This window comes from Pseudophryne corroboree, chromosome 11 (assembly GCF_028390025.1).
Source record: "Pseudophryne corroboree isolate aPseCor3 chromosome 11, aPseCor3.hap2, whole genome shotgun sequence".
Classification (NCBI taxonomy): Eukaryota; Metazoa; Chordata; class Amphibia; order Anura; family Myobatrachidae; genus Pseudophryne; species Pseudophryne corroboree.
In genome coordinates, this window is record NC_086454.1 from 21,298,574 (window position 1) to 21,321,937 (window position 23,364).

General features: G+C 45.7%; 1 protein-coding gene across 1 annotated transcript in view; it reads right to left on the reverse strand.

The window, feature by feature from the left end:
* Positions 1-2,239: 2,239 nt before the first annotated feature.
* The window catches only part of SLC17A6 (solute carrier family 17 member 6), a 57,933-nt gene continuing 36,808 nt past the window's right edge, over positions 2,240-23,364 (reverse strand). The window contains exons 8-13 of the mRNA XM_063946365.1: positions 22,359-22,501; positions 20,699-20,848; positions 20,208-20,340; positions 15,979-16,089; positions 12,083-12,210; positions 2,240-9,859 (exon numbers count right to left, since the gene is read on the reverse strand). Coding sequence (XP_063802435.1) covers positions 9,521-9,859; positions 12,083-12,210; positions 15,979-16,089; positions 20,208-20,340; positions 20,699-20,848; positions 22,359-22,501 — 1,004 coding nt within the window. The 3' untranslated portion in view covers positions 2,240-9,520. The remainder of the gene's footprint in view (positions 9,860-12,082; positions 12,211-15,978; positions 16,090-20,207; positions 20,341-20,698; positions 20,849-22,358; positions 22,502-23,364) is intronic.

Genomic DNA, 23,364 nt, shown 5'->3' on the forward strand with positions numbered 1-23,364 from the left:
CTAAACTGGCTGTGCTGTGTCCAGTCTCACAAGAGGCTTTGCTGTTTAAGTGACTGTGTATAGGGGGCTATACTGGCTGTGCTGTGTCCAGACTCACTAGTGGCTGTGCTGTATAAGTGACTGTGTATAGGGGGCACACTGCATGCTGATGTATGCTGCGCTGTACTCTGCTGTACTGTGTCCAGACTCACAAGTGGTCATACTCTGGATAGTGACTGTGTATAGGGGCACGCTGCTGTATGCTGCGCTGTACTTTGCTGTAAATTGTACTGTTTGATGTGCTGTGCCTTATTGCGCTTTGTTCACATGCATCTGTAAGTCCTGTTATCCACGCAGTTTGAACGGAGCTGCAAGTTAAAAAACAGAAAATAATAGGATAAATATATATATATTGTTAGTACTATTTGGTGTGTTTACCCTAGTGCGCTTAGTCCAGTCCTGTGATTCATGCAGTTTGAACTGAGCTGCAAGTGAATATTAATATATATATATATATATATATATATATATCTCCAAAGAAAAGTCAGCACTCAGAGACTGTCATATAATAAACAAGCTGTATTCAGCATCCCATTACCGTGGTATAGTGATGGGATGCTGAATACAGCTTGTCTATTATATGACAGTCTCTGAGTGCTGACTTTTCTTTGGAGAGATATGATACGTGGGTCTGGTCACTGGCACAGATGACTTTCTAACACAGGAGTGCTGTCTGAATTGGAGTATGTATATATATATATATATATACTGCATTTCTATTGTTTGTACTGTTTGGTGTGCTTTGTTCATGTGCCTCTATAAGCCCTATGATCAACGCAGTTTGAACTGAGCTGCAAGTTAAAAAAAAACAGAAAAATAACAAAAAAAGTATATCTATTATTTGTACTGTTTGGTGTGCTTTACCCTAGTGCACTTTGCTTACGTTTCATCGATAAGCCCTGTGACTCCATGCAGTTTGAACCGAGCTGCATGTTCAAAAACAATATATATATTAAGAAAATATAGATCTATTGTTTGTACTGTTTAGTGCACTTTACCCTAGTGCCCTTTCAGGGGCATTTCTAGAGAGGAGGAGGCCCGAGTGCAGGACCTGTCTGGCCCCCCTCCTCTCTAGCCAGCAGTGCTGTAGAGCTCTGGGCACTAGGGCTCCTAGGGGACCCTTGTGCTGTCCCCGAGACTAGAGCACATACGTAGATCTCTGGGAAAATGGCGCAGCAGCCATTTTCCCAGTGATTTTCCTATTGCGCATGTGTGAAACACCAGGAAAATGGTACCGCGTCCTTTCCCAGTGCTTTCTGCATCAGCCCTACTGCACTGCGGGACTCCGAATGGGGAGTATTTAAAATAATGGGTGCAGAGTGTGCGGAGTGGGCCCCCCTGGACCCCAGGGGCCCGCATGCAGCACACACACTGCACCTACTATAAATATGCCAGTGCGCCCTTTGTTCAAAGCCTTGTGACTCCACGCAGTTTGAACCAGGCTTTCTTTTATTTAAAAATAAATAAATAAAATATTGTTTGAACTGTTCTGTGCACTGTTCCCAGTATGCTGTGGCAATCTTTCATAGATGTGCAATAAACTGCCGCTGGTCTGTTGCTTAGTAACCAGTCAGCTTGTTGCAGCCTTTGGCCAATATTGGTGAAAACAATGGGGGTAATTCAGACTGGATCGTTTCCGCAGTCTAAATTACTGTGTGGCATGCGGATGCACAGTGGCCGCACTGCGCGTGCACACCCCGGGGGCCCAGTGAGATGCTATTAGCACCTCACTGGCTGCGATCGCCTCTGCCTGATTGACAGGCAGAGGTGGTCGCGGGGCGGGAGGGGGCGTGCCAACAGCGTTAGAGCGCCGTTGGTGGGGCTTGGTTGGACAGCAGAGGCATGTCTGGACCATTGGGGGGGTGGGCCGCGGCGGCTGCGTGAAACCATGCAGCTGCTGCGACCCGGGACGCGGTCAGTAGCTCCCTGGGGGGGGGGTAGGTATGCTCAAGTATGAGGTATACCTTACTGTATAATGCCAAAGATAGGGGAGGTTTATATCCCAGAGTTTTACAGGACACCTGCACAAGCGATGTCATCGCATAGTAATCTTACAGTATTTTTGAATGTGATCTCAGACGAAAGAAGGGGGGAATGATGATGTCATCACATTATGCTGAGGTTATCCATGCTATTGCTTGTGCCGCATGTTCCGTACTAGTAAATGACAGACATTGAAAAACATGACAAAATTTTTTTTTTTTTACAAAAAGATAAATATAGCATTTTATTAACACTTTTTGCACCAACAAAAGTGACACTGTCCACCTGTTTTTTTTTTTTTTTTCATTAAACACCGCAGCGCTACTGTATGATCACATTTCACATCACTTTGAGGCACGAAGCAGATACTTTTTTTTTTTTAAGTCAAGATTTTTCAAGGCCTTGAATCTTTTTTGCATTTTTTTTATTTTTTTATTTTTGGGCCTTGAATTTCCAAGGTGGATATTGCAGTAGCAGGGCCTCCACTCACTAACACGGTACAACAGACGCAATAAAAAGGGCTCACTAACACACAAATAGAGTCGTCGTATGCTTGTTGGCTTATGCATCATGACAACACTGCTTCTGTGGACAATGCGGGGTAAGTTACCATTTGGTCTCAAACACCAGCTCCGGGCAAATGTCAAATAACTGGTAGATTTAAAGTAAATCTTATAGTTTTCACTTGAGTTATTGCTTGGTAAGTCACCTGGAAATGCTATAAATAAAGATGTTGCTATGAAACGTAAAAGATTTCTATATTTTTATGTAATATATAGATAATATATGTATATTTTTCTGAACATAAAGCTTTGATATGTTATTTAGAACAATATCTACTAGAACGTTTTATTCCTTCTTTGGTGGGGTAAGGGTTGCAACATTTTAAAGCTCGATAAAGTCAGACGACATTCCAAGCTGGGGAGGGCAGTTTTAAATGCTAGACTTTAAATGCCCCGCAAGGCACACGTCTACAGGTATTCTGAAGTGCTGCCCAAGAGGAGAATGACTTACTTGGGCCAAGTAGCTGGATGACGTAAGTAGAATTGGAGGATTCCACATATCATAGTGGTCGCCAACCAGCCACATTCACCAAGAGATCTGGTAATGATCTTATCGATTTAGCTAGGAGCAATTGGGGCATCCAGAGCGCTTCAGACCACAAATGGCTCACTGCTGGGTTGATGTCACATTTGTGTGGTGGATGTCATCAATTCTTAGCCAATCGATAAACTGCTTCTTATGAATGTAGGTTTGGCCCACAGAATGCTTCCCAACACCGAGCCTGATTCAGAGGAGAAGAGAGCGTCGATGTGGGAAGAAAGCAGTACCGGTTCCAGTGGACATTCTGCGCATACTTGCTTACTCTCCGGGAACGGCCAGGAGGCTTGCAAAAATGTGGTGGCACCCCAGGAAAGTGGGCACCCCGGCGGGAAAGCTGCTCGCATCCTGCCACCCACTTACGGAGTAAAGTGAGCGGACCGGGGGGGTGGCCAATGACACGTTTTGCACTGAATCGCATCATTGTAGCCACGCCTCCTGCTGCACAATGATGGTAATAGCGGGGGGGGGGGGGGGGCGGCTATGATTATGCAATTTCGCAGCCACGCCCCATCTCCAGCCTCTTGCGCCACAACACCCCCCTCCCCTTATGCCAAGTCACGCCTCCCCTCCTCCCACATGTCCCTCTGCTGTGCCTTTCTGGCTGCCCCCGTTCAGCTTAGAATCAGGCCCACTATGAGCACATTAGAGAACTGATGGTGCCTTGCCTATGGCTGTCTATGCTACACAACCTAAGAGATATAATTTGGGGAAATAGGGTATGGCCCAGGAGGGAGCATGGGCCATAATTGCTGATGAAGCTAAGATGCCGTTAGTTACGGCTAAAGCTGCTATATAAATAATCTATTATGGCTTTCCTAAACTCAGAACAACAGAAAGTATAAAAATGATTGTAACGTCAGACCCTCCCATTTATTGGGTATGTTCTCCTTTTCCCCCACCATACCATGGTTATATGGTCAGCAGTGTGCTACCTCAAGAATGTCTCAATTTAAAGGGCGCATCTTGTGTCCACACGGCAGACGCACCTATTGTATTGGGTTTCTAAAATATTCAGCCTTGTGCCCCAATATCCCACCCTGCCCCTGATTCACATTACAACCCCGGGGTGCCCTCTATCCAATCGTCTATTTAAGCCCGATACATTAGCTGCATGTGTAAAGTTGTCTGAAATAATAAATACATTATAAAAACCCTTTCAGATCTCCTACAAGAGTTATTCTGTATTCAAACTCTACAGCCTTGTGCTATAATCTCCATATTTTACAGATCAGTGGCTCCCAAATGTCTCTCATACGTCACATCAGCTCAAATGAGAAAATTGGGACAAAATATGTGCTGCCCGCGATCCGCCCAGACCGCGACCAAGCGGTAAATTTTATACCTTTTCCAAGTGAAGCCACACACTATTATCTGCCACGGAATTCTTATTAGGTATAATGTCCGTGTGCCTCTAAAATGATTGTTTTGTATATGTCCTCTGGCAGCGGGACACACTGTTTCATTTGTCTGGCTTCTTCTGTGCTTTGCAAGGAGGACTTAATATCATCCAGGCAGAGTGTTGTGCTAAAAAGGGTGAGTATGCAGAACAGAGTCTGTGCCTTGAATCAGAGGTCAATGAATGATAAAAGTTTGTCCCAATGAAAACAAACAAATCTGCCTTATCGAAGAAAATCTGAAGAAGCATTGATGAAAGTCTCAGGACGGAATGTACAGACCAATAAATTCTATTTCTGAAGATGGAAAACCAGCGTTCCTAGTTACGCGGTCACTTTTCACTTTTTAGTGACAGTCCTGGAACGGTGTGCTGAAACGATTTTTCCCAGAGTTTCTGCAATTTAGCGATAAAGTACTCACAACTCTTTTTGGATTACGGCATTAAATTGGCTACAGAGGGGGTTATGTGAGAGAAGACCAATAACAAGCTGACATCTCTATGGCTGCAGCCTATTACAGCTCATAGGTCCACACAGATACATCCAGGGCCGCCAACAGGGGGGGGGGGGGGGGGGGGGGACTGGAGTCCTGGGCCCTTACAGAGAAGAAGGCCCACCCCTTGCTCCTACCAGTGAGACCTAGAAAGCTGCACCAGCGGGCTGATACGCAGGGAGGACTTCTTAAAAGAAGCCTTCCCTGTGTATCACCTTTTTTTTGGGGGGGGGGGGGGGCTGTCTATTTTATCAGTCCCGGGCTCCACAATTTCTGATGGCAGCGCTGCATGCATCTCTTTGTAGCTTCATTGCAACCATCTTTCATTTGTGCTACCAGATTAACCTGATGTGAGGGAGCATCAGTTAGGGGAGCATCTGTAAGGGGAGCATCAGTTAGGGGAGCATCAGTAAAGGGAGCATCAGTAAGGGGAGCATCAGTAAGGGGAGCATCAGTTAGGGGAGCATCAGTAAAGGGAGCATCAATTAGGGGACCATCAGTAAGGGGAGCATCAATTAGGGGAGCATCAGTAAGGGGAGCATCAGTAAATGGAGCATCAGTAAGGGGAGCATCAGTTAGGGGAGCATCAGTAAGGGGAGCATCAGTTAGGGGAGCATCAGTAAGGGGAGCATCAGTAAGGGGAGCATCAGTTAGGGGAGCATCAGTAAGGGGAGCATCAGTTAGGGGATCATCAGTTAGGGGAGCATCAGTTAGGGGAGCATCAGTTAGGGGAGCATCAGTTAGGGGATCATCAGTTAGGGGACCATCAGTAAGGGGAGCATCAGTAAGGGGAGCATCAGTAAGGGGAGCATCTGTAAGGGGAGCATCAGTTAGGGGAGCATCAGTAAGGGGAGCATCAGTTAGGGGGGCATCAGTAAGGGGAGCATCAGTTAGGGGATCATCAGTTAGGGGACCATCAGTTAGGGGAGCATCAGTAAGGGGAGCATCTGTAAGGGGAGCATCAGTTAGGGGAGCATCAGTTAGGGGAGCATCAGTTAGGAAAGCATCAGTAAGGGGAGCATCAGTAAGGGGAGCATCAGTTAGGGGAGCCTCAGTTAGGGGAGCATCAGTAAGGGGAGCATCAGTTAGGGGGGCATCAGTTAGGGGAGCATCAGTAAGGGGAGCATCAGTAAGGGGAGCATCTGTAAGGGGAGCATCAGTTAGGGGAGCATCAGTAAGGGGAGCATCAGTTAGGGGGGCATCAGTAAGGGGAGCATCAGTTAGGGGATCATCAGTTAGGGGACCATCAGTTAGGGGAGCATCAGTAAGGGGAGCATCTGTAAGGGGAGCATCAGTTAGGGGAGCATCAGTTAGGGGAGCATCAGTAAGGGGAGCATCTGTTAGGGGAGCATCAGTTAGGGGAGCATCAGTTAGGGGAGCATCAGTAAGGGGAGCATCAGTTAGGGGAGCCTCAGTTAGGGGAGCATCAGTAAGGGGAGCATCAGTTAGGGGGGGAGCATCAGTTAGGGGAGCATCAGTAAAGGGAGCATCAGTTAGGGGAGCCTCAGTTAAGGGAGCATCAGTTAGGGGGGCATCAGTTAGGGGGGCATCAGTTAGGGGAGCATCAGTTAGGGGGGCATCAGTTAGGGGGCATCAGTTAGGGGAGCATCAGTTAGGGGAGCATCAGTTAGGGGAGCATTAGGGGGGCATCAGTTAGGGGAGCATCAGTAAGGGGAGCATCAGTTAGGGGGGCATCAGTTAGGGGGGCATCAGTTAGGGGAGCATCAGTTAGGGGAGCACTACCTGGAGAGCCTGATATTAATGTCCTGGTTTTGAAATGCTTATGTCAGTTGTATAACTATCATTGGAGTAACTGATCTAATGATTATATGTCCCACAGACATGTGACTGCTGTAAAAGTCATTTGTGTACTTACAAAAATGATACAAAATATCTATATTTTCTGTCGCTGGTAACACACCGTTTACTGACATAAGAGTACTTTGTACTTTCTCCTAAGAAGGTCCGTGCAGTGCGTAAATCTCTACTGCTTAAAGGAAGATAATATATATCTTTTTTTTCTCTCTAAAACTGGCCACGGATGAGTTAGAGCGACCCCTCGTGGAAATCTTACGATTGGGCCCCTCTGACATAAGGGCAGCTAATGTTGCAACTAATTATGTCGTTGTTGCAGATTTAACGTTACAGAATATTCCCTTTATTTGTAAAACCTATAACAATGCGGTGAATCCTTTATAGAGATCACATGTCTACAGTTCTACCGCCTTACGCTGTGCTGCCACACCCATCCCTTTCCCCTCCCCTACAATACAATTAGCTGTCTCTGGCGCAGGTATGTGAGTAGCAGTGAACGAAACACATCTCACAACCTTCCAGCCTGATTGGGATAGAGGGGGTCATTCCGAGTTGATTGCTCGCTAGCTACTTTTAGCAGCCGTGCAAACGCATAGTCGCCGCCCACGGGGGAGTGTATTTTCGCTTTGCAGGAGTGTGAACGCCTGTGCAACTGAGCGGCTGCAAACACATTTTGTGCAAAACAAGACCAGCCCTGTAGTTACTTATTCTGTGCGATAATTGCTGCGACGAATGACACGGTAATGACGTCAGACACCCACCCAGCAACTGCCAGGCCATGCCTGCGTTTTCCCAAACACTCCCAGAAAACGGTCAGTGGACACCCAGAAACTCCCACTTCCAGTCAATCTCCCTGCGTTCGCCAGTGCGACTGAAAGCGTCGCTAGAACCTGTGCAAAACCATGATGCTCTTTGTACCTGTATGTCGCGCATGTGCATTGCGGTGCATAAACATGCGCAGATTTGCCATTTTTTTAATGATCGCTATGCAGCGAACAACGGCAGCTAGCGATCAACTCGGAATGACCCCCAGAACCCTTAGGTCGGGCCATAAATCTACCACAGGAAAGATTGTACTGAGAAAGAAAGACATAGGCTGGGACAGGGCATCCGGTGGCATCTGCCATGGGCACTAAGAGGGGGTAAGTGGATTACATCTTTTGCCCCGTCATCATTTTCAGAGCATGATAGTCGCAATGTGCAGAAAGGAAGGCGGCGGGTACAAAGCATCCGGGTCTGTTTGGGGTACGGAGTGGGGGCCTTGGCCTGCCAGAGTTGCAGTCATGTTCCTAAGATCATGAGGCCATGCCTTCTTCATCACTTTCAGAGGGGTATGGTATTCTCAGTGGGGTGTGTACCATGCCCACGTGCCTGGTGATGCCATCTGCTGAGTAATCTGTGCCCACTCCCACTGGCTGCAATGATAAAAATCCCACCTGGAAATATTTGTTATTGTAAAGATATATTATACTAGTTACCAGCCCGTCAAAATGACGGAACATAACAGTAAGTCAGCGCCGGCAACTGTGCGTGCCCGAACAGAGCAACACTTGAATTGCTCTATTGGGCGCCAGCTAGTGTCCACTGGCGGGCAAAACACTTGAATTCCCCCCACAGAGGTGAGGAGCAGGGTTAGTCTTTTATTATACAGGATGATTAATACGCCGCTGTTGGAAACCAGTGATTCAGTTTTATAGTGTTTGATATTTCTGCCAAAAGTCTTTTTTTCTTCTTCTTTTTTTCTTACGTTTAATATATCTTTCTATTAAAGCTGCATAAAGGAGTTTTAAAGGGTCACTAGTTAAATATTGCATCTAGCAGTAAGGAAGTTGCTACTATACTTCATATAGTTTATGTTCACAAACCCCCATCCTGTATTTACGAAGGGGGATATTCACAATCCTGTGCGCATACAGTACTAACCCTGATTATATGTATACATGATATCACTCCATGTATCGGTCATTTGATCACAATGGCAAAAAAAAAAGGAAAAGTTAGCAATGAATGTAAATGACGTCAGACCGCTAGTAACCCCTGGGTTTAATATTGTCTCTGGTTCCTATCTAATTATTTCCTTCTGCTTCGCAACTGCTGGTTGGAAAGGCTCCTGGCAGGTTCGTTAAACCGGTCCACCATTCAACTTCTGCAGAAGTTTCGTGGGTTAGCGGAATTGTATTTTGGGGATCACGTTCTTTGTTCTTCATCAGCTGCTGGCTTAAAATGTCAAATTGTTCGATACTCACTGATATATTTTTGTAGATTACCGTTGATCTTCCAGAGTTTCAAACTGCGCCGTTCTTGAAGGTCTTTTTTTTTTTGGGACATGGCATCTGTTTGACATCTTCCAAGGGTCAACGTACATTTATGGCTGGTTGCATTATCTTGAAACAAAATGTGTCTGCGTTTCCCCATGTGCTATGTCTAACTGTGCTTGGAACAACTGATACTGTATCTATAGGGTAAGTAGTGAGGTCTGTAGCAGATGTTTTTGTAAACTGAAAGCCAGATGTATCCGTGGATGGAGGAGCCAAGCCAAGTGCCACCGGTCAACTGGTACAGATTGTTACCCATGATCAAAGCAGGATCGGATCTTGATGGTGATGTGTACATGGGCCACCACGTGTGCATATATACCACAATGAATTTCATCACAGACACTATGAAACATAATTATCTTGGTTGTGAGTTGTTAGGACGAGTAATCTCCTTCGTCCTTGTATTGGTATGACTCCCGCCCATCTTCCTGTACAAACTCTTCTCTCTTTTCCCAGCCATTGGGCCAGCCGCTGTTCACCTGCGTGGTGGCACCGTAGGTTTTTGTGGCGCTGTAATTGATGTAGCTTTCGCTAATGTCCCCGGTTTCCTCGGCCAGCTCATCCTCGTTGATGAAGCCACACTTCTCGATGCTGGTCTGCTCGGGGTCCGCCCATGGCTGCTTCTCCCCAGAGGCAAAAAGCCCATAGAAAACAACTCCACCGTAATGGACCAACGCCGCTATCAGAAACACGTACTGCCATTCCTCTCGTGACTGCAATAAGGGAGAAGTTTACGTTAACTAAATCTGAGAGCTGGAAAGCAAATAAAAATATTTGTTAGGGTAGGTGGTAACATTCTGAAGCTCAACGTTGGTGTGTGGTGGTTGGAAGTGCCTTATGGGGCACAAAAAGAAACTATAATAAACAGAGATAGTACAAGGTGCTAGAACTTTTACTTAGTCTAGCTCTAGGCCAACACAAACTCCTGGTGATAGGTCTAGGTTTACCAAGGGTGACTTGCAGTCCAGTCCTTCCTGAGGACTCTACATGTGGAGTTGCTGTCATTCTGCATCCTCTTTGTTCTAAACGTGTTTCGTTGCAGCCTTACAGCAACCTCCGATGGTCATCGGTGGTGGCGGTGTGGTTACTAGACCTTTTTTTTATTTATTTTCTAGGCTGGACCTGTGAGTCATACGTGGTAAACCTACAACTACAGTATTACAAAGGAGGTTTAAAGTTAAACTGGACCTAAGATAACACTACACCTTGTAAGTTGGACTAAAGAAAAACGAAGTACAAGATCTAGCATCCTATACAATCTGGCTTTTTCTTGTTTCTTGTTAAATATGTATTTACTGGTAAATGAACTCATATTTGAAGAGAAGCGCCACTCAAAACATGTGAGCCAATCATTTTCTTTGTTGCAATGTAATAACTGTTTATACCCAGTAGGGGTCACCATTGCTAAGGCTGCATATATATCTTTAAGAAGGTGCGGCACTGGCTAAAAAAAAAAAAAAAAGTTATGACATAAATACAGTGTATTACATCATTGAAATTAGCAAGATGCATTGTGGCTAATAATGGACACAGTAAAGCAAAGTGACACTTTATTTTCCCAACGCATAATTAGATGAGCTACTTGTTAATACTCCAAATTATTAATGTCTTGATGGATCCATGCAGCAGCTCCCCCCATACCACAAGCCGGCTGCTCTGTTTTTCCATGTGATATGTTTGGAAGATGGCACATACTGTATGAAGGCGGTAGATACACCTCTGGTCCTGCTATTTTTATGGTGAATATAGCACTGACCCTGCATACAGCTAACCGTTTGGTCTATAACTTTACAAAGGGCAGCACCCACTTCCCAAACAACTGACCTAAGCAAACATGTGAGCTTTTAAGTTTTCTTAGGGTTTTAATTTAAGCTTTATTTGCCATGTGATCACCTGGGCAACCACAGTCGCATGACATGATGAAATCCTCAGAGAGGCTTTGGGACAATCATAGCATATACCCTTGCCCCATGTCCCCTTTCTTGCTCTGATGTTACCTGGCCAAAGTGACCCATGAATGATAGGCTCAGACTACGGGCTGTATTTACTAACCCAGCAATTTGTGAAAGCCGTGGATTATTGGCTGCTTTGAGCAATGGATATAGGGGGACATTTACTAAGCAGTGATAAGAGCGGAGAAGTGAGCCAGTGGAGAAGTTGCCCATGGCAACCAATCAGCACTGAAGTAACATCTATAATTTGCATACTATAAAATGATACAGAGCTGCTGATTGGTTGATGGGGCAATTTCTCCACTGGCTCACTTCTCCGCTCTTATCACTGCTTAGTAAATGTCCCCCTTAAAGAGGCAACAGAAATAAATGAGCTGTACCAGGCTTATTTAACATATATTTCTGTTACCGTTTGAAACCACAGGTCAAAGGGTCTTATTCAGGTTTGTTAGCAAACCAAAAGAGAATGCAACTGGGCATGTGCACTGCAGGTGGGGCAGATGTAACATGTGCAGAGAGAGTTAGATTTGGGTGGGGTGTGTCCAAACTGAAATCTAAATTGCAGTGTAAAAATAAAGCGGCCAGTATTTACCCTGCACAGAAACAAAATAACCCACACAAATCTAACTCTTTCTGCACATGTTACATCTGCCCTACCTGCGCTGCACATGCTTTTGCCCAGTTGCTTTTTGGTTTGCTAACAACTCTGAATAACCTCCAAAATCGCTGATCATCGATGGCTTTGACTAACCTCTGAATAGTTAGTCTTGGACGTTATAACAATAAGCGTCGGCTGCCGACACGTGTTTCACTGATCTCAGCTTCTCTCTTTATCAGTTAAAGAAAACATTACGACTCCCCGGTCACAGGCGGATCAGCGCTTGTATGCAGACTTCCAGATTCCTATTTATAGAGGATACTCCTGAGGGCTCTACTCACCATCTCTCATTCTGAGTATTTCCTGAGCCCAATATACCACCTTACCTTGTTCTTTGTCATAGCGCCAACTATCAGCGGACAGACCATTCCAGACAGAGTGCCCACGCCATTGGAAATTCCCATTAGAATGCTGGCATAGCGAGGGGCGATGTCCAGGTGGTTGACATTGAATCCTACCAAAAACATATAACACAACACGAACCGATTTAAAAAAAAAAAAAAAAAAAAATCAATCAAATAAAAAATAAAATAAAAAATTCCCCTGAATCTTTGTTTTATAGAACTACACTATAATACTGAATATTGGAAATCATGTCCCAGTTGTCATCTCCACCGTCTTAAAGTGTGGCAGCTAGCTATCATCATTTACAAACGGATGACGCCGCCAATCCATAGCGGATACCAAGCCAAGTGCACGGATACGTATAATTACTCATTGGGCGCCGATTTGTTCTGCAAAGCAACAGAATCTTGTTTTGGTTTCACAGCTATAAAATCCCAAATCACCATTAAACGCTATAAATGTACATTGTACAGTTTAATGAAACAGATAATAGTGTAGATTCCTGGCGCAACAAGTTATCAGCCCAATCTCAATCCTCAATCCGTCCAAATAACAGATTAAACAATATTATACAATAAAACAATGAGGTGGTGGATCAAAGGCGATAACAAAATGAATAAATAAATGAAATAAAACAATATACGTCACGTATTAAGGTGTCCTTTCCTGATTGATCACTTTTTGAAACGTCTCACAAAATCCAGATGATAAACATGAAAAAAAGAAAATGATACACATATATGGGTGGTATTGCTTTGGAATAATTGTTTAGTCCATAGGTGTCCAGAAAAAGAAAGCCTAATGTGCCGGGATGTTTTTGATAGAAGATGAGGACAGTGTCTCGCCACCATTCAATTATACTCGTAAACGTACCGAAACTCACATAAAATAGGATGGGGACAGGTGTATAAAGGTATCTTTTGAAGATCTATCCCACGTGATGTAAGGCAATGCGTAAATAACAGATGACGTACCCCACTTACTTTAGGAGGGGGATTGTTCCCACGTATCAAGGTTTCTTTTAAGCCAGGACCAGAAACAACGTCCAAAATACTTCAAAGCGGTTTATTTGAAAGAATGTCCATAAAAACATGCTATAAATAAAAACTGGTAAAAACTCACTGCCTGATATCACCAACGGCGTTTCGACCTCTTGGGTCTTTTTCAAGGTGTGGATCCAGGCAGTGATAACTTGAAAAAGACCCAAGAGGTCGAAACGCCGTTGGTGATATCAGGCAGTGAGTTTTTACCAGTTTTTATTTATAGCATGTTTTTATATTAGATATTTTGTTACTTTTCATGTGATATCACTTTTTGGTAGTATACTTAGCATGATAGCACTGGTGTAAAACCGGATTACATCAGTTGCCCTGTCTAAATACATCAGACCTGCATGCCCTCTATATTAACCAAAATACTTCAAAGCGGTTTATTTGAAAGAATGTCCATAAAAACAGCAATCGGGTACTTTTCTATGTTGTTTTTCAACTCTCTGGTTAATATAGAGGGCATGCAGGTCTGATGTATTTAGACAGGGCAACTGATGTAATCCGGTTTTACACCAGTGCTATCATGCTAAGTATACTACCAAAAAGTGATATCACATGAAAAGTAACAAAATATCTAATATAAAAACATGCTATAAATAAAAACTGGTAAAAACTCACTGCCTGATATCACCAACGGCGTTTCGACCTCTTGGGTCTTTTTCAAGTTATCACTGCCTGGATCCACACCTTGAAAAAGACCCAAGAGGTCGAAACGCCGTTGGTGATATCAGGCAGTGAGGTTTTACCAGTTTTTATTTATAGCATGTTTTTATGGACATTCTTTCAAATAAACCGCTTTGAAGTATTTTGGACGTTGTTTCTGGTCCTGGCTTAAAAGAAACCTTGATACGTGGGAACAATCCCCCTCCTAAAGTAAGTGGGGTACGTCATCTGTTATTTACGCATTGCCTTACATCACGTGGGATAGATCTTCAAAAGATACCTTTATACACCTGTCCCCATCCTATTTTATGTGAGTTTCGGTACGTTTACGAGTATAATTGAATGGTGGCGAGACACTGTCCTCATCTTCTATCAAAAACATCCCGGCACATTAGGCTTTCTTTTTCTGGACACCTATGGACTAAACAATTATTCCAAAGCAATACCACCCATATATGTGTATCATTTTCTTTTTTTCATGTTTATCATCTGGATTTTGTGAGACGTTTCAAAAAGTGATCAATCAGGAAAGGACACCTTATACGTGACGTATATTGTTTTATTTCATTTATTTATTCATTTTGTTATCGCCTTTGATCCACCACCTCATTGTTTTATTGTATAATATTGTAGAGTTTAATGTCGCCGGCATTGTCAGGCGGACAAACGCAATGGTCACTATGCAGACACGCTTACACTGTAACGCAATCTCCCTTGCGCCATATCTCTATATGAAGTTGCTGCAAGCGCAACACAGTACAAGGATAACAGAAGTGAAGGGTGATTGGTAGCGGTAGAGAAATGGGGTATTACTTCTAGTTTATTGGCTGAGCCCCCGCAGATTTCTTCCTGATTTGAGTAAAACATGTCATCAACCTCATGAGTAAGGGGAACACAGAATATCTCATGACGTTGGAAAATGGCGCTTCCCTTGGTACTACACTCCAGATTTCTTGCGCTAGAAGTGGAAACTCCTGTCTTCTTCTATACCCGGAGGATGCCAGGATGTGGCTCCAATGGGACAGCAAGAGCCGCTGAGATCTGAGGCTTCCGTGTTCAGTATGTTCATCATTAGATGTATTCCAGAATGTCATTTTGTTCTGCTCAATGAACAATATCTTCCTCGTTTGTATTTTTTCCAAACATTTTGTGTCTACTTTTTTTTTCATTCTTTTATATTGCTGCATAGTCTGTAGAGTCACATGTACATATACCAGTGGTTCTCAATCTGTGTGCCGTGGCACCCTGGGGTGCCTCGGGACACTTGCAGGGGTGCCTTGGATTGATGGTCCAGGACCTATTCAAATTATTTATGGTCGAGGTAATAGGCAAAACTAGTGGTGGCTGTCAATCATAACATATGTGGACAAACAGAAGCAAGTATTGTCCCTCATCACATAACTGACCCTAAGGATGATATATAAACACAATATACATGATTTAAAATGTATTTCTAAATTATTCAGTAAGAAACTTTTGACCTAGGTCTGCCATGAAAAAAATTCTGAGACTCTAGGACACCGTGATTCAAAAAAGTTTGAGAACCACTGGTCTATACATAAATGTACTGGATCTGGTGTACGAAGTGAAACCTGGGCTTGCGCATGCGAAAGGCTCTTTGGTGGTGCAGCGTGACTCTGTGGAAGAGTGTCTACCTAGATTTTGACTGAAGTGGAATCTGTGAAACAAGATGGCAGTGTTTTTGGAGGAGCAAAACCGGACTGGCCCCAGTTGCGTTGCTGGCATATTATGGAGAATGCGCCAAAGTTTACAGACCAGCGCACAAAGTAGACTTTATTTGGAGGAGATACATAATTGAAGTAAGATAAAAGGGTATAGAAGTCACATTATTAGGGCTGATTCTCGCTGCACGGGGAGTTTCCAGGTCTGAGCTGGTGGCGGTTGGATCTCTCCCTGTAATTTTTAAATGAAGTTTGCACCTGTGCATCAATAACTTCCCTTTGCTCAGTGTGACACAGAAAGCACCAATCAGCCTCAGTGGCGTGTTCCCAAACAGCCAATCACAAGGAGTTCTATAGTGCTGGAAAATGATATCATCATCATTATCATCGCTGTTTGCACCTCCCGCAGATAATGCGGCTTTCTCAGGCATATATGCGTCTGTCTTATTGAAAATAAAATGATGTAAGAAATAAAAATTTTACCTGAAATGGCAAATCCGCTGAACCCTACGGCGAGTACAAGGAACGATATGGCCACCCCCTTACTGTGAGAATATCCAACCACGAGAAGGAGCGTCGCCTCCATCCCAAATCCTGGAACACAGCATGAGAATGGATAAAAGTGATATTTCCTTCAATCTTCGGCTCCAGTACATCCCAAAATGTAATTTACTGTATATACTTCTCGGCATAATATAGCACTCAAGAGGGAAAACGTCCACACAAGTGTCTGTCGTATTACAGCTAGAGAACACAAGGCATTGGCCAACTCCTCATCACTTGGTTTCTGACATCAAGCAGCCTGCAGCTACTGTAACTGTATATAAAACAAGCATTGCTACCTACAGCTAGGCAGCACAAGCATTGCTATCTACAGCTAGGCAGCACAAGCATTGCTATCTACAGCTAGACAGCACAAGCATTGCTAACTACAGCTAGACAGCACAAGCATTGCTATCTACAGCTAGACAGCACAAGCATTGCTATCTACAGCTAGGCAGCACAAGCATTGCTAACTATAGATAGACAGCACAAGCATTGCTAACTACAGCTAGACAGCACAAGCATTGCTATCTACAGCTAGGCAGCACAAGCATTGCTATCTACAGCTAGGCAACACAAGCATTGCTAACTACAGCTAGACAGCACAAGCATTGCTATCTACAGCTATGCAGCACAAGCATTGCTAACTACAGCTATGCAGCACAAGCATCGCTAACTACAGCTAGGCAGCACAAGCATCGCTAACTACAGCTAGGCAGCACAAGCATCGCTAACTACAGCTAGGCAGCACAATCATTGCTAACTACAGCTAGACAGCACAAGCACTGCTATCTACAGCTAGGCAGCACAAGCATTGCTAACTACAGCTAGGCAGCACAAGCATCGCTAACTACATCTAGGCAGCACAAGCATCGCTAACTACAGCTAGGCAGCACAAGCATCGCTAACTACAGCTAGGCAGCACAAGCATCGCTAACTACATCTAGGCAGCACAATCATTGCTAACTACAGCTAGGCAGCACAAGCACTGCTATCTACAGCTAGGCAGCACAAGCATTGCTAACTACAGCTAGGTAACACAAGCATTGCTAACTACAGCTAGGCAGCACAAGCATTGCTATCTACAGCTAGGCAACACAAGCATTGCTACCTACAGCTAGGCAACACAAGCATTGCTACCTACAGATATGCAGCACAAGCATTGCTAACTACAGCTAGACAGCACAAGCATTGCTACCTACAGCTAGGCAACACAAGCATTGCTACCTACAGATATGCAGCACAAGCATTGCTAACTACAGCTAGGCAACACAAGCATTGCTACCTACAGCTAGGCAACACAAGCATTGCTACCTACAGATATGCAGCACAAGCATTGCTAACTACAGCTATGCAGCACAAGCATTGCTAACTACAGCTATGCAGCACAAGCATTGCTAACTACAGCTAGGCAGCACAAGCATTGCTAACTACAGCTAGGCAGCACAAGCATTGCTAACTACAGCTAGGCAGCACAATCATTGCTAACTACAGCTAGGCAGCACAATCATTGCTAACTACAGCTAGGCAGCACAAGCATTGCTAACTACAGCTAGGCAGCACAAGCATTGCTAACTACAGCTAGGCAGCACAATCATTGCTAACTACAGCTAGGCAGCACAAGCACTGCTATCTACAGCTAGGCAGCACAAGCATTGCTAACTACAGCTAGGCAGCACAAGCATTGCTATCTACAGCTATGTAGCACAAGCACTGCTATCAGAGGCGTATCTAGGGTAGGGCGAGTGGGGCACGTGTCCTGGGCGCCTTGGCAGGCCCAGGAGAGGGGGGCGCCGCCGGCGGCCAGGGCATCATGCTCCACTCGCCCCCGTCAACCCTAAATGTGAGGGGAGGAGAGCGCAGCGTCTCTCCCTCCCCTCACCGCCGCTGCCAGCACTAGCAGCACTGCTGTGTCCGGTCTCCGGCGTTAGCCAATCAGAGCTTGCGGACCGGCTCCTGATTGGCTGCCGGTCCACGAGCTCTGATTGGCCAGCGAACCGGCGCCAGACAGCCGCCGGAGACCTGGAGCGGTGAGGGGACGGAGAGGCGCTGCGCTCTCCTCCCCTCACATATCAACAACAAGGCGGCGGGGGGGGGGGGGGAGTGGGGGTCGGGGGCGGCACAGTGGGGCATGTATCTGGCACCAAATGGGGCATGTAACTGGCACTGAGTGGGGGCTGGCACTGTGGGGCATGTATCTGGCACTGTGGGGCAATGTAACTGGCACAGTGGGGCAATGTAACTGGCACAGTGGGGCAATGTAACTGGCATTGTGGGGCAATGTAACTGGCACTGTGGGGCATGTATCTGGCACTGAGTGGGGCAATGTATCTGGCACAGTGGGGCAATGTAACTGGCACAGTGGGGCAATGGTACTGGCACTGTGGGGCATGTATCTGGCACTGAGTGGGGCATGTATCCGGCACTGTGGGGCAATGTAACTGGCACTGTGGGGCATGTATCCGGCACTGTGGGGCATTGTATGTGGCACTGTGGGGCAATGTAACTGGCACCGTGGGCCATTTTCAGTGGCCACACCCCTTCTGGAGCGTGACCACACCCCTTCTGGAGTGTGGTCACGCCTATTTTTCGGCGCACACATCCTTCGGCGCGCGCACATCCTTCTTTTTGTGTTTTTATTTTTATTTGTTTTGGGGGGTGCGCCATTTTCCATCTTGCCCTGGGCTCCGAAAACCCTAGCTACGCCTGTGACTGCTATCTACAGCTAGGCAGCTCAAGCATTGCTATCTACAGCTAGGCAGCACAAGCATTGCTATCTACAGCTAGGCAGCACAAGCATTGTTAACTACAGATAGACAGCACAAGCATTGGTAACTACAGCTAGGCAGCACAAGCATTGCTAACTACAGCTAGACAGCACAAGCATTGCTAACTACAGATAGGCAGCACAAGCATTGCTAACTATAGCTAGGCAGCACAAGCATTGCTAACTATAGCTAGGCAGCACAAGCATTGCTAACTACAGCTATGCAGCACAAGCATTGCTAACTACAGCTAGGCAGCACAAGCATTGCTATCTACAGCTAGGCAGCACAAGCATTGCTAACTATAGCTAGGCAGCACAAGCATTGCTAACTACAGCTATGCAGCACAAGCATTGCTAACTACAGCTAGGCAGCACAAGCATTGCTATCTACAGCTAGGCAGCACAAGCATTGCTAACTATAGCTAGGCAGCACAAGCATTGCTATCTACAGCTAGGCAGCACAAGCATTGCTAACTATAGCTAGGCAGCACAAGCATTGCTATCTACAGCTAGGCAGCACAAGCATTGCTATCTACAGCTAGGCAGCACAAGCATTGCTAACTATAGCTAGGCAGCACAAGCATTGCTAACTATAGCTAGGCAGCACAAGCATTGCTAACTATAGCTAGGCAGCACAAGCATTGCTAACTACAGCTAGGCAGCACAAGCAGTTCCCATTTCACCTTTGATAAAAACCAGGCAACATGATCTGTTTCTGCTTCAACTCTGATAACCATCATGTAACAAGCTGCATCCATATACTTTACACTGCAAGATAACAACCAAGCTGAAGACGCCACTCCCGGTAAATACTGTAGTTGTTTTGTTTTTTTAATAATTTGTCTTTATTCTTTTTCAAAACATAGCGGGAATACAGGAAAAGGGGGGAAGGTCCCTGGAGGACCTATGACCAATGAACATACAGGAGGTCAGCCATGCAGCCTCAGCACCTTCCCCTTCGCGCAAGTCACTCTATCCATGAAGGCATCATGGAAAAAGTAAAATTACACTCCTGTCACTCAAATCACGAATCTCCAGAATCAGGGGCCGTCATCCACTCCACACCGGCCGGTAATCCCGCTGGGAGTCACTACAGACTAAGAATTGAATCTGAGCAACAGAATTAATCAATAAGGTGTTAGATTGGAAAATGAATCTGTGATCATCCCTGTAGACTGCCGAAATAGGTCAAATCCATCTCAACGGTTACACTAAAGGATGTTCCTCAATGAAAGCCCATCGTTACCGGGACTCACGTGACATCTGGACATCTTGCACACACAGTAAGCGGTTTGGTTGGCCATGTTTTATGCCACACTGGGCGTCCATTGTACCATATGGGCATCTTAAAATCTCAGTAGACACAAACCCATAAAGCCTTGCCAGTAGCCGCGTCACTTACCGCCACAGTTCATTATTTTTCTAACAGTCGTCGTGGCCAGAATATTTTTGCTGCGTAGAAAGTCGGCAATCTGCCCACCAATTGGCACGATAATCGTCATGACCAGATGCGGCAGCGCGGACAGCATCCCCACCTGGCACAAAGCACAAACACTGAGAGCAAAAAGTAGGGTTCAGTGTATATTATCCCCGTTCAGAATGTCGACAATAAGAACGGGGATTTGCCGACACACTAATAATGTGATCTAAAGTCGTTCAACAGTGTCCGTTTTAGAACTTTAAACATGATGATAAAGTATAAGGTTTCAAGTTCTAAAGCCGATACGGTTATAATCCTTTAATCAGTGTGTCGGCACACCGTCTTCGACAGGTATCCTAGTTCTTATTGTTGGCTTTATAAGTGTTGCAATGACATCCCGTGACCCTTGATAAGAGATGTCTGTCACGCCATCCGGCCTTCTGTACTTACACAAAAAGAGACATTTAAATTACCTTGCTGATCTCAAACCCAAAGACCTCCTCAAAGTACGCCGGCTGGCTGATGAGTAGCAGGTAGAACGTCCAACTGCGGCAGAAATTTGCCACTATAATTGCATAGACAGGCATCGAGGTAAAGAATTTTTTCCAAGGAGTCTTGAATTTCTGCAAGGCAAGCCACAAGCTGCTGGTTACACCCATCTGACAATTATTTCAGCATCATTGACGTTCTGTCCGCTGCGGCGACTTTGATTCCGGGGACATTTTGTGCTTTCCGGGCCCAATTCAGATTTGTAAGTAAATATAAAAAAGCAAGTTACTTTGTGTCTGGAACTAACCATGCTGCCATGCAAGGTGCAAGTACATGGGTGGTCATTCCGAGTTGATCGCAGCCAGCAACTTTTTGCTGCTGCTGCGATCAACTCGCCCACGCCTATGGGGGAGTGTATTTTAGCTCAGCAGCGTGCGATCGCTTGTGCAGCCCTGCTAAGCTAAAAAAATTTCAAGCAGAAGAAGACCAGCCCTGGACATACTTACCCTCTGCGACGATCTCTGTGATGCTAGAGCCGGCTTTGACGTCAGACGTCCGCCCTCCGTTCTGCTGGACACGCCTGCGTTTTCTTCTCCACGCCCCGAAAACGGTCTTCAACGGTCAGGTTCCGCCTAGGTACGCCTTCTTCTTGTCAATCTTCTTTGCGGTCGGGCTCTGCGACCGCTTCCATTGTAGGACGCGACGTAACCCGGCGACCCCTGACGCCGGGCAACGTCGTGTACGCGCATTGCAGCCACCGCGCATGCGTTTTCTGCAGCGATAAACCGCGAACGGGTCGGAATGACCCCCATTGTTTCTGTGCAGGGTAAATAGTGACTGCTTTTGCATGTAGCCCACGCATGTTAGACAGCTTTATTATTACACTGCAATTTAGATTTCAGGTTGTACACACCCCACCCAAGTCTAACTCTCTCTGCACATGTTACATCTGCCCCACCTGCACTGCACAATGGTTTTGGGCCTGATTCAGTTTGGATTGCAAATTCTGCTAAGTAGCAGAATTTGCAATCCATGTGAACGCACGCTGGGGTCCGCCCATCGCAGGTTAAGACCGACCAGCATGCTGACTGCCCCTATCTCCCTTGATGAAGCAGAAATTGCGATCGCATCGCAATTTCTGCTTCACCGTACAAATAAAGGTTGCCTCCTGCCTGCCGCCATCTTTCTTTCACATGGGTGTGGTCGCTGTGGCTGCGTGTCCTCACACTCAGCCGCCGCAACCAAGCCCACATCCCCCGTCTCCACAAGGCCGCACCCGTTTCGCCGGCACCACCCCCCCCCCCGCAACGCTACATCTCCGCCTAGGATTGACAGGCAGAGGCGTTCATATTTTCTGTGCCCCCCTGCAGAAAATGCGGGCGAATGCGCAGGATGATCGCTTCCTTTTTGTAATTTTTGCGGTTGGATCGCTTATGGCTTATTGCGATCCAACCTGAATCAGCCCCTTTGCCCAGCTGCTTGCTTTTTTGCTTTGCTTACAAATAGAAATTAGTCCCTACAGTATGCCCTACAGCAAGTCAGTAAATGTGCAATGGGGTTTGAAAGTTAGAAAACGAGGTCAGACGTGTAAAATATATATATATATATATATATATATATATATATATATATTAGATATCTTACTTCAAGTGCCCCCATGAGGTTAGCGCTCTCGCCAATGCTTTCTTCAATGTAAGTGCGTTCCTCCTCTGTGATGGTTGGGTGCGTAGCTGGGCTCTCGTAGGACACCAGAATCCAGAAGACGTACCAAACAAGACCGAAACTACCTACACATGGATATAATGTTATTACACGGTTACCAGGATCTTATACATTTTATTTATTAGTCAACTTTTAGCAGAGATAGAAATACTACCCCTTTCACATCGCCAAAATAACCCGTCTTTTTACCGGGTTGTTGCCGAGTCGACTCGGGTCGAGGTGCGGTGTGAAAGCGCCAAACTGAAAATCTTAATATCGGGATGTCCAACCCGGGTTAAAAGAAGGGTTGAACTCGTGTCGGACCCGGATTATTGTGCAGTAAAATGGTTTACGTCCGAGATATTTGACCCACCTCTGAAGATATAGCGCTGATTGGTTGTTTCCAGTCAGCTGAGGTCTGTTTACTGTACTGCACTGTGAGCACAAGTGTTGGAAACAGGGCCGGTTCAGGGGCTTTTTGCGCCCCCCGGGCGGCAATAGGGGCATGGCATCATACAGGGGGTGTGGTCAGTTACGCCCCCTGTACAGTAGTAGCGCCACTGAAATGATGTGCGGTGCGCGATGACATCATCGCGCACCTCACAGTAAAAGGTCCTCTCCACGAAGGAAAACTAGATGCTACGCGTCTTGGCCCTCATTCCGAGTTGATCGGTCGCAAGGCGAATTTAGCAGAGTTACACACGCTAAGCCTACGCCTACTGGGAGTGAATCTTAGCTTCTTAAAATTGCGACCGATGTATTCGCAATATTGCGATTACTAACTACTTAGCAGTTTCAGAGTAGCTTCAGACTTACTCTGCCTGTGCGATCATTTCAGTGCTTGTCGTTCCTGGTTGACGTCACAAACACACCCAGCGTTCGCCCAGGCACTCCCACCGTTTCTCCGGCCACTCCTGCGTTTTTTCCGGAAACGGTAGCGTTTTCAGCC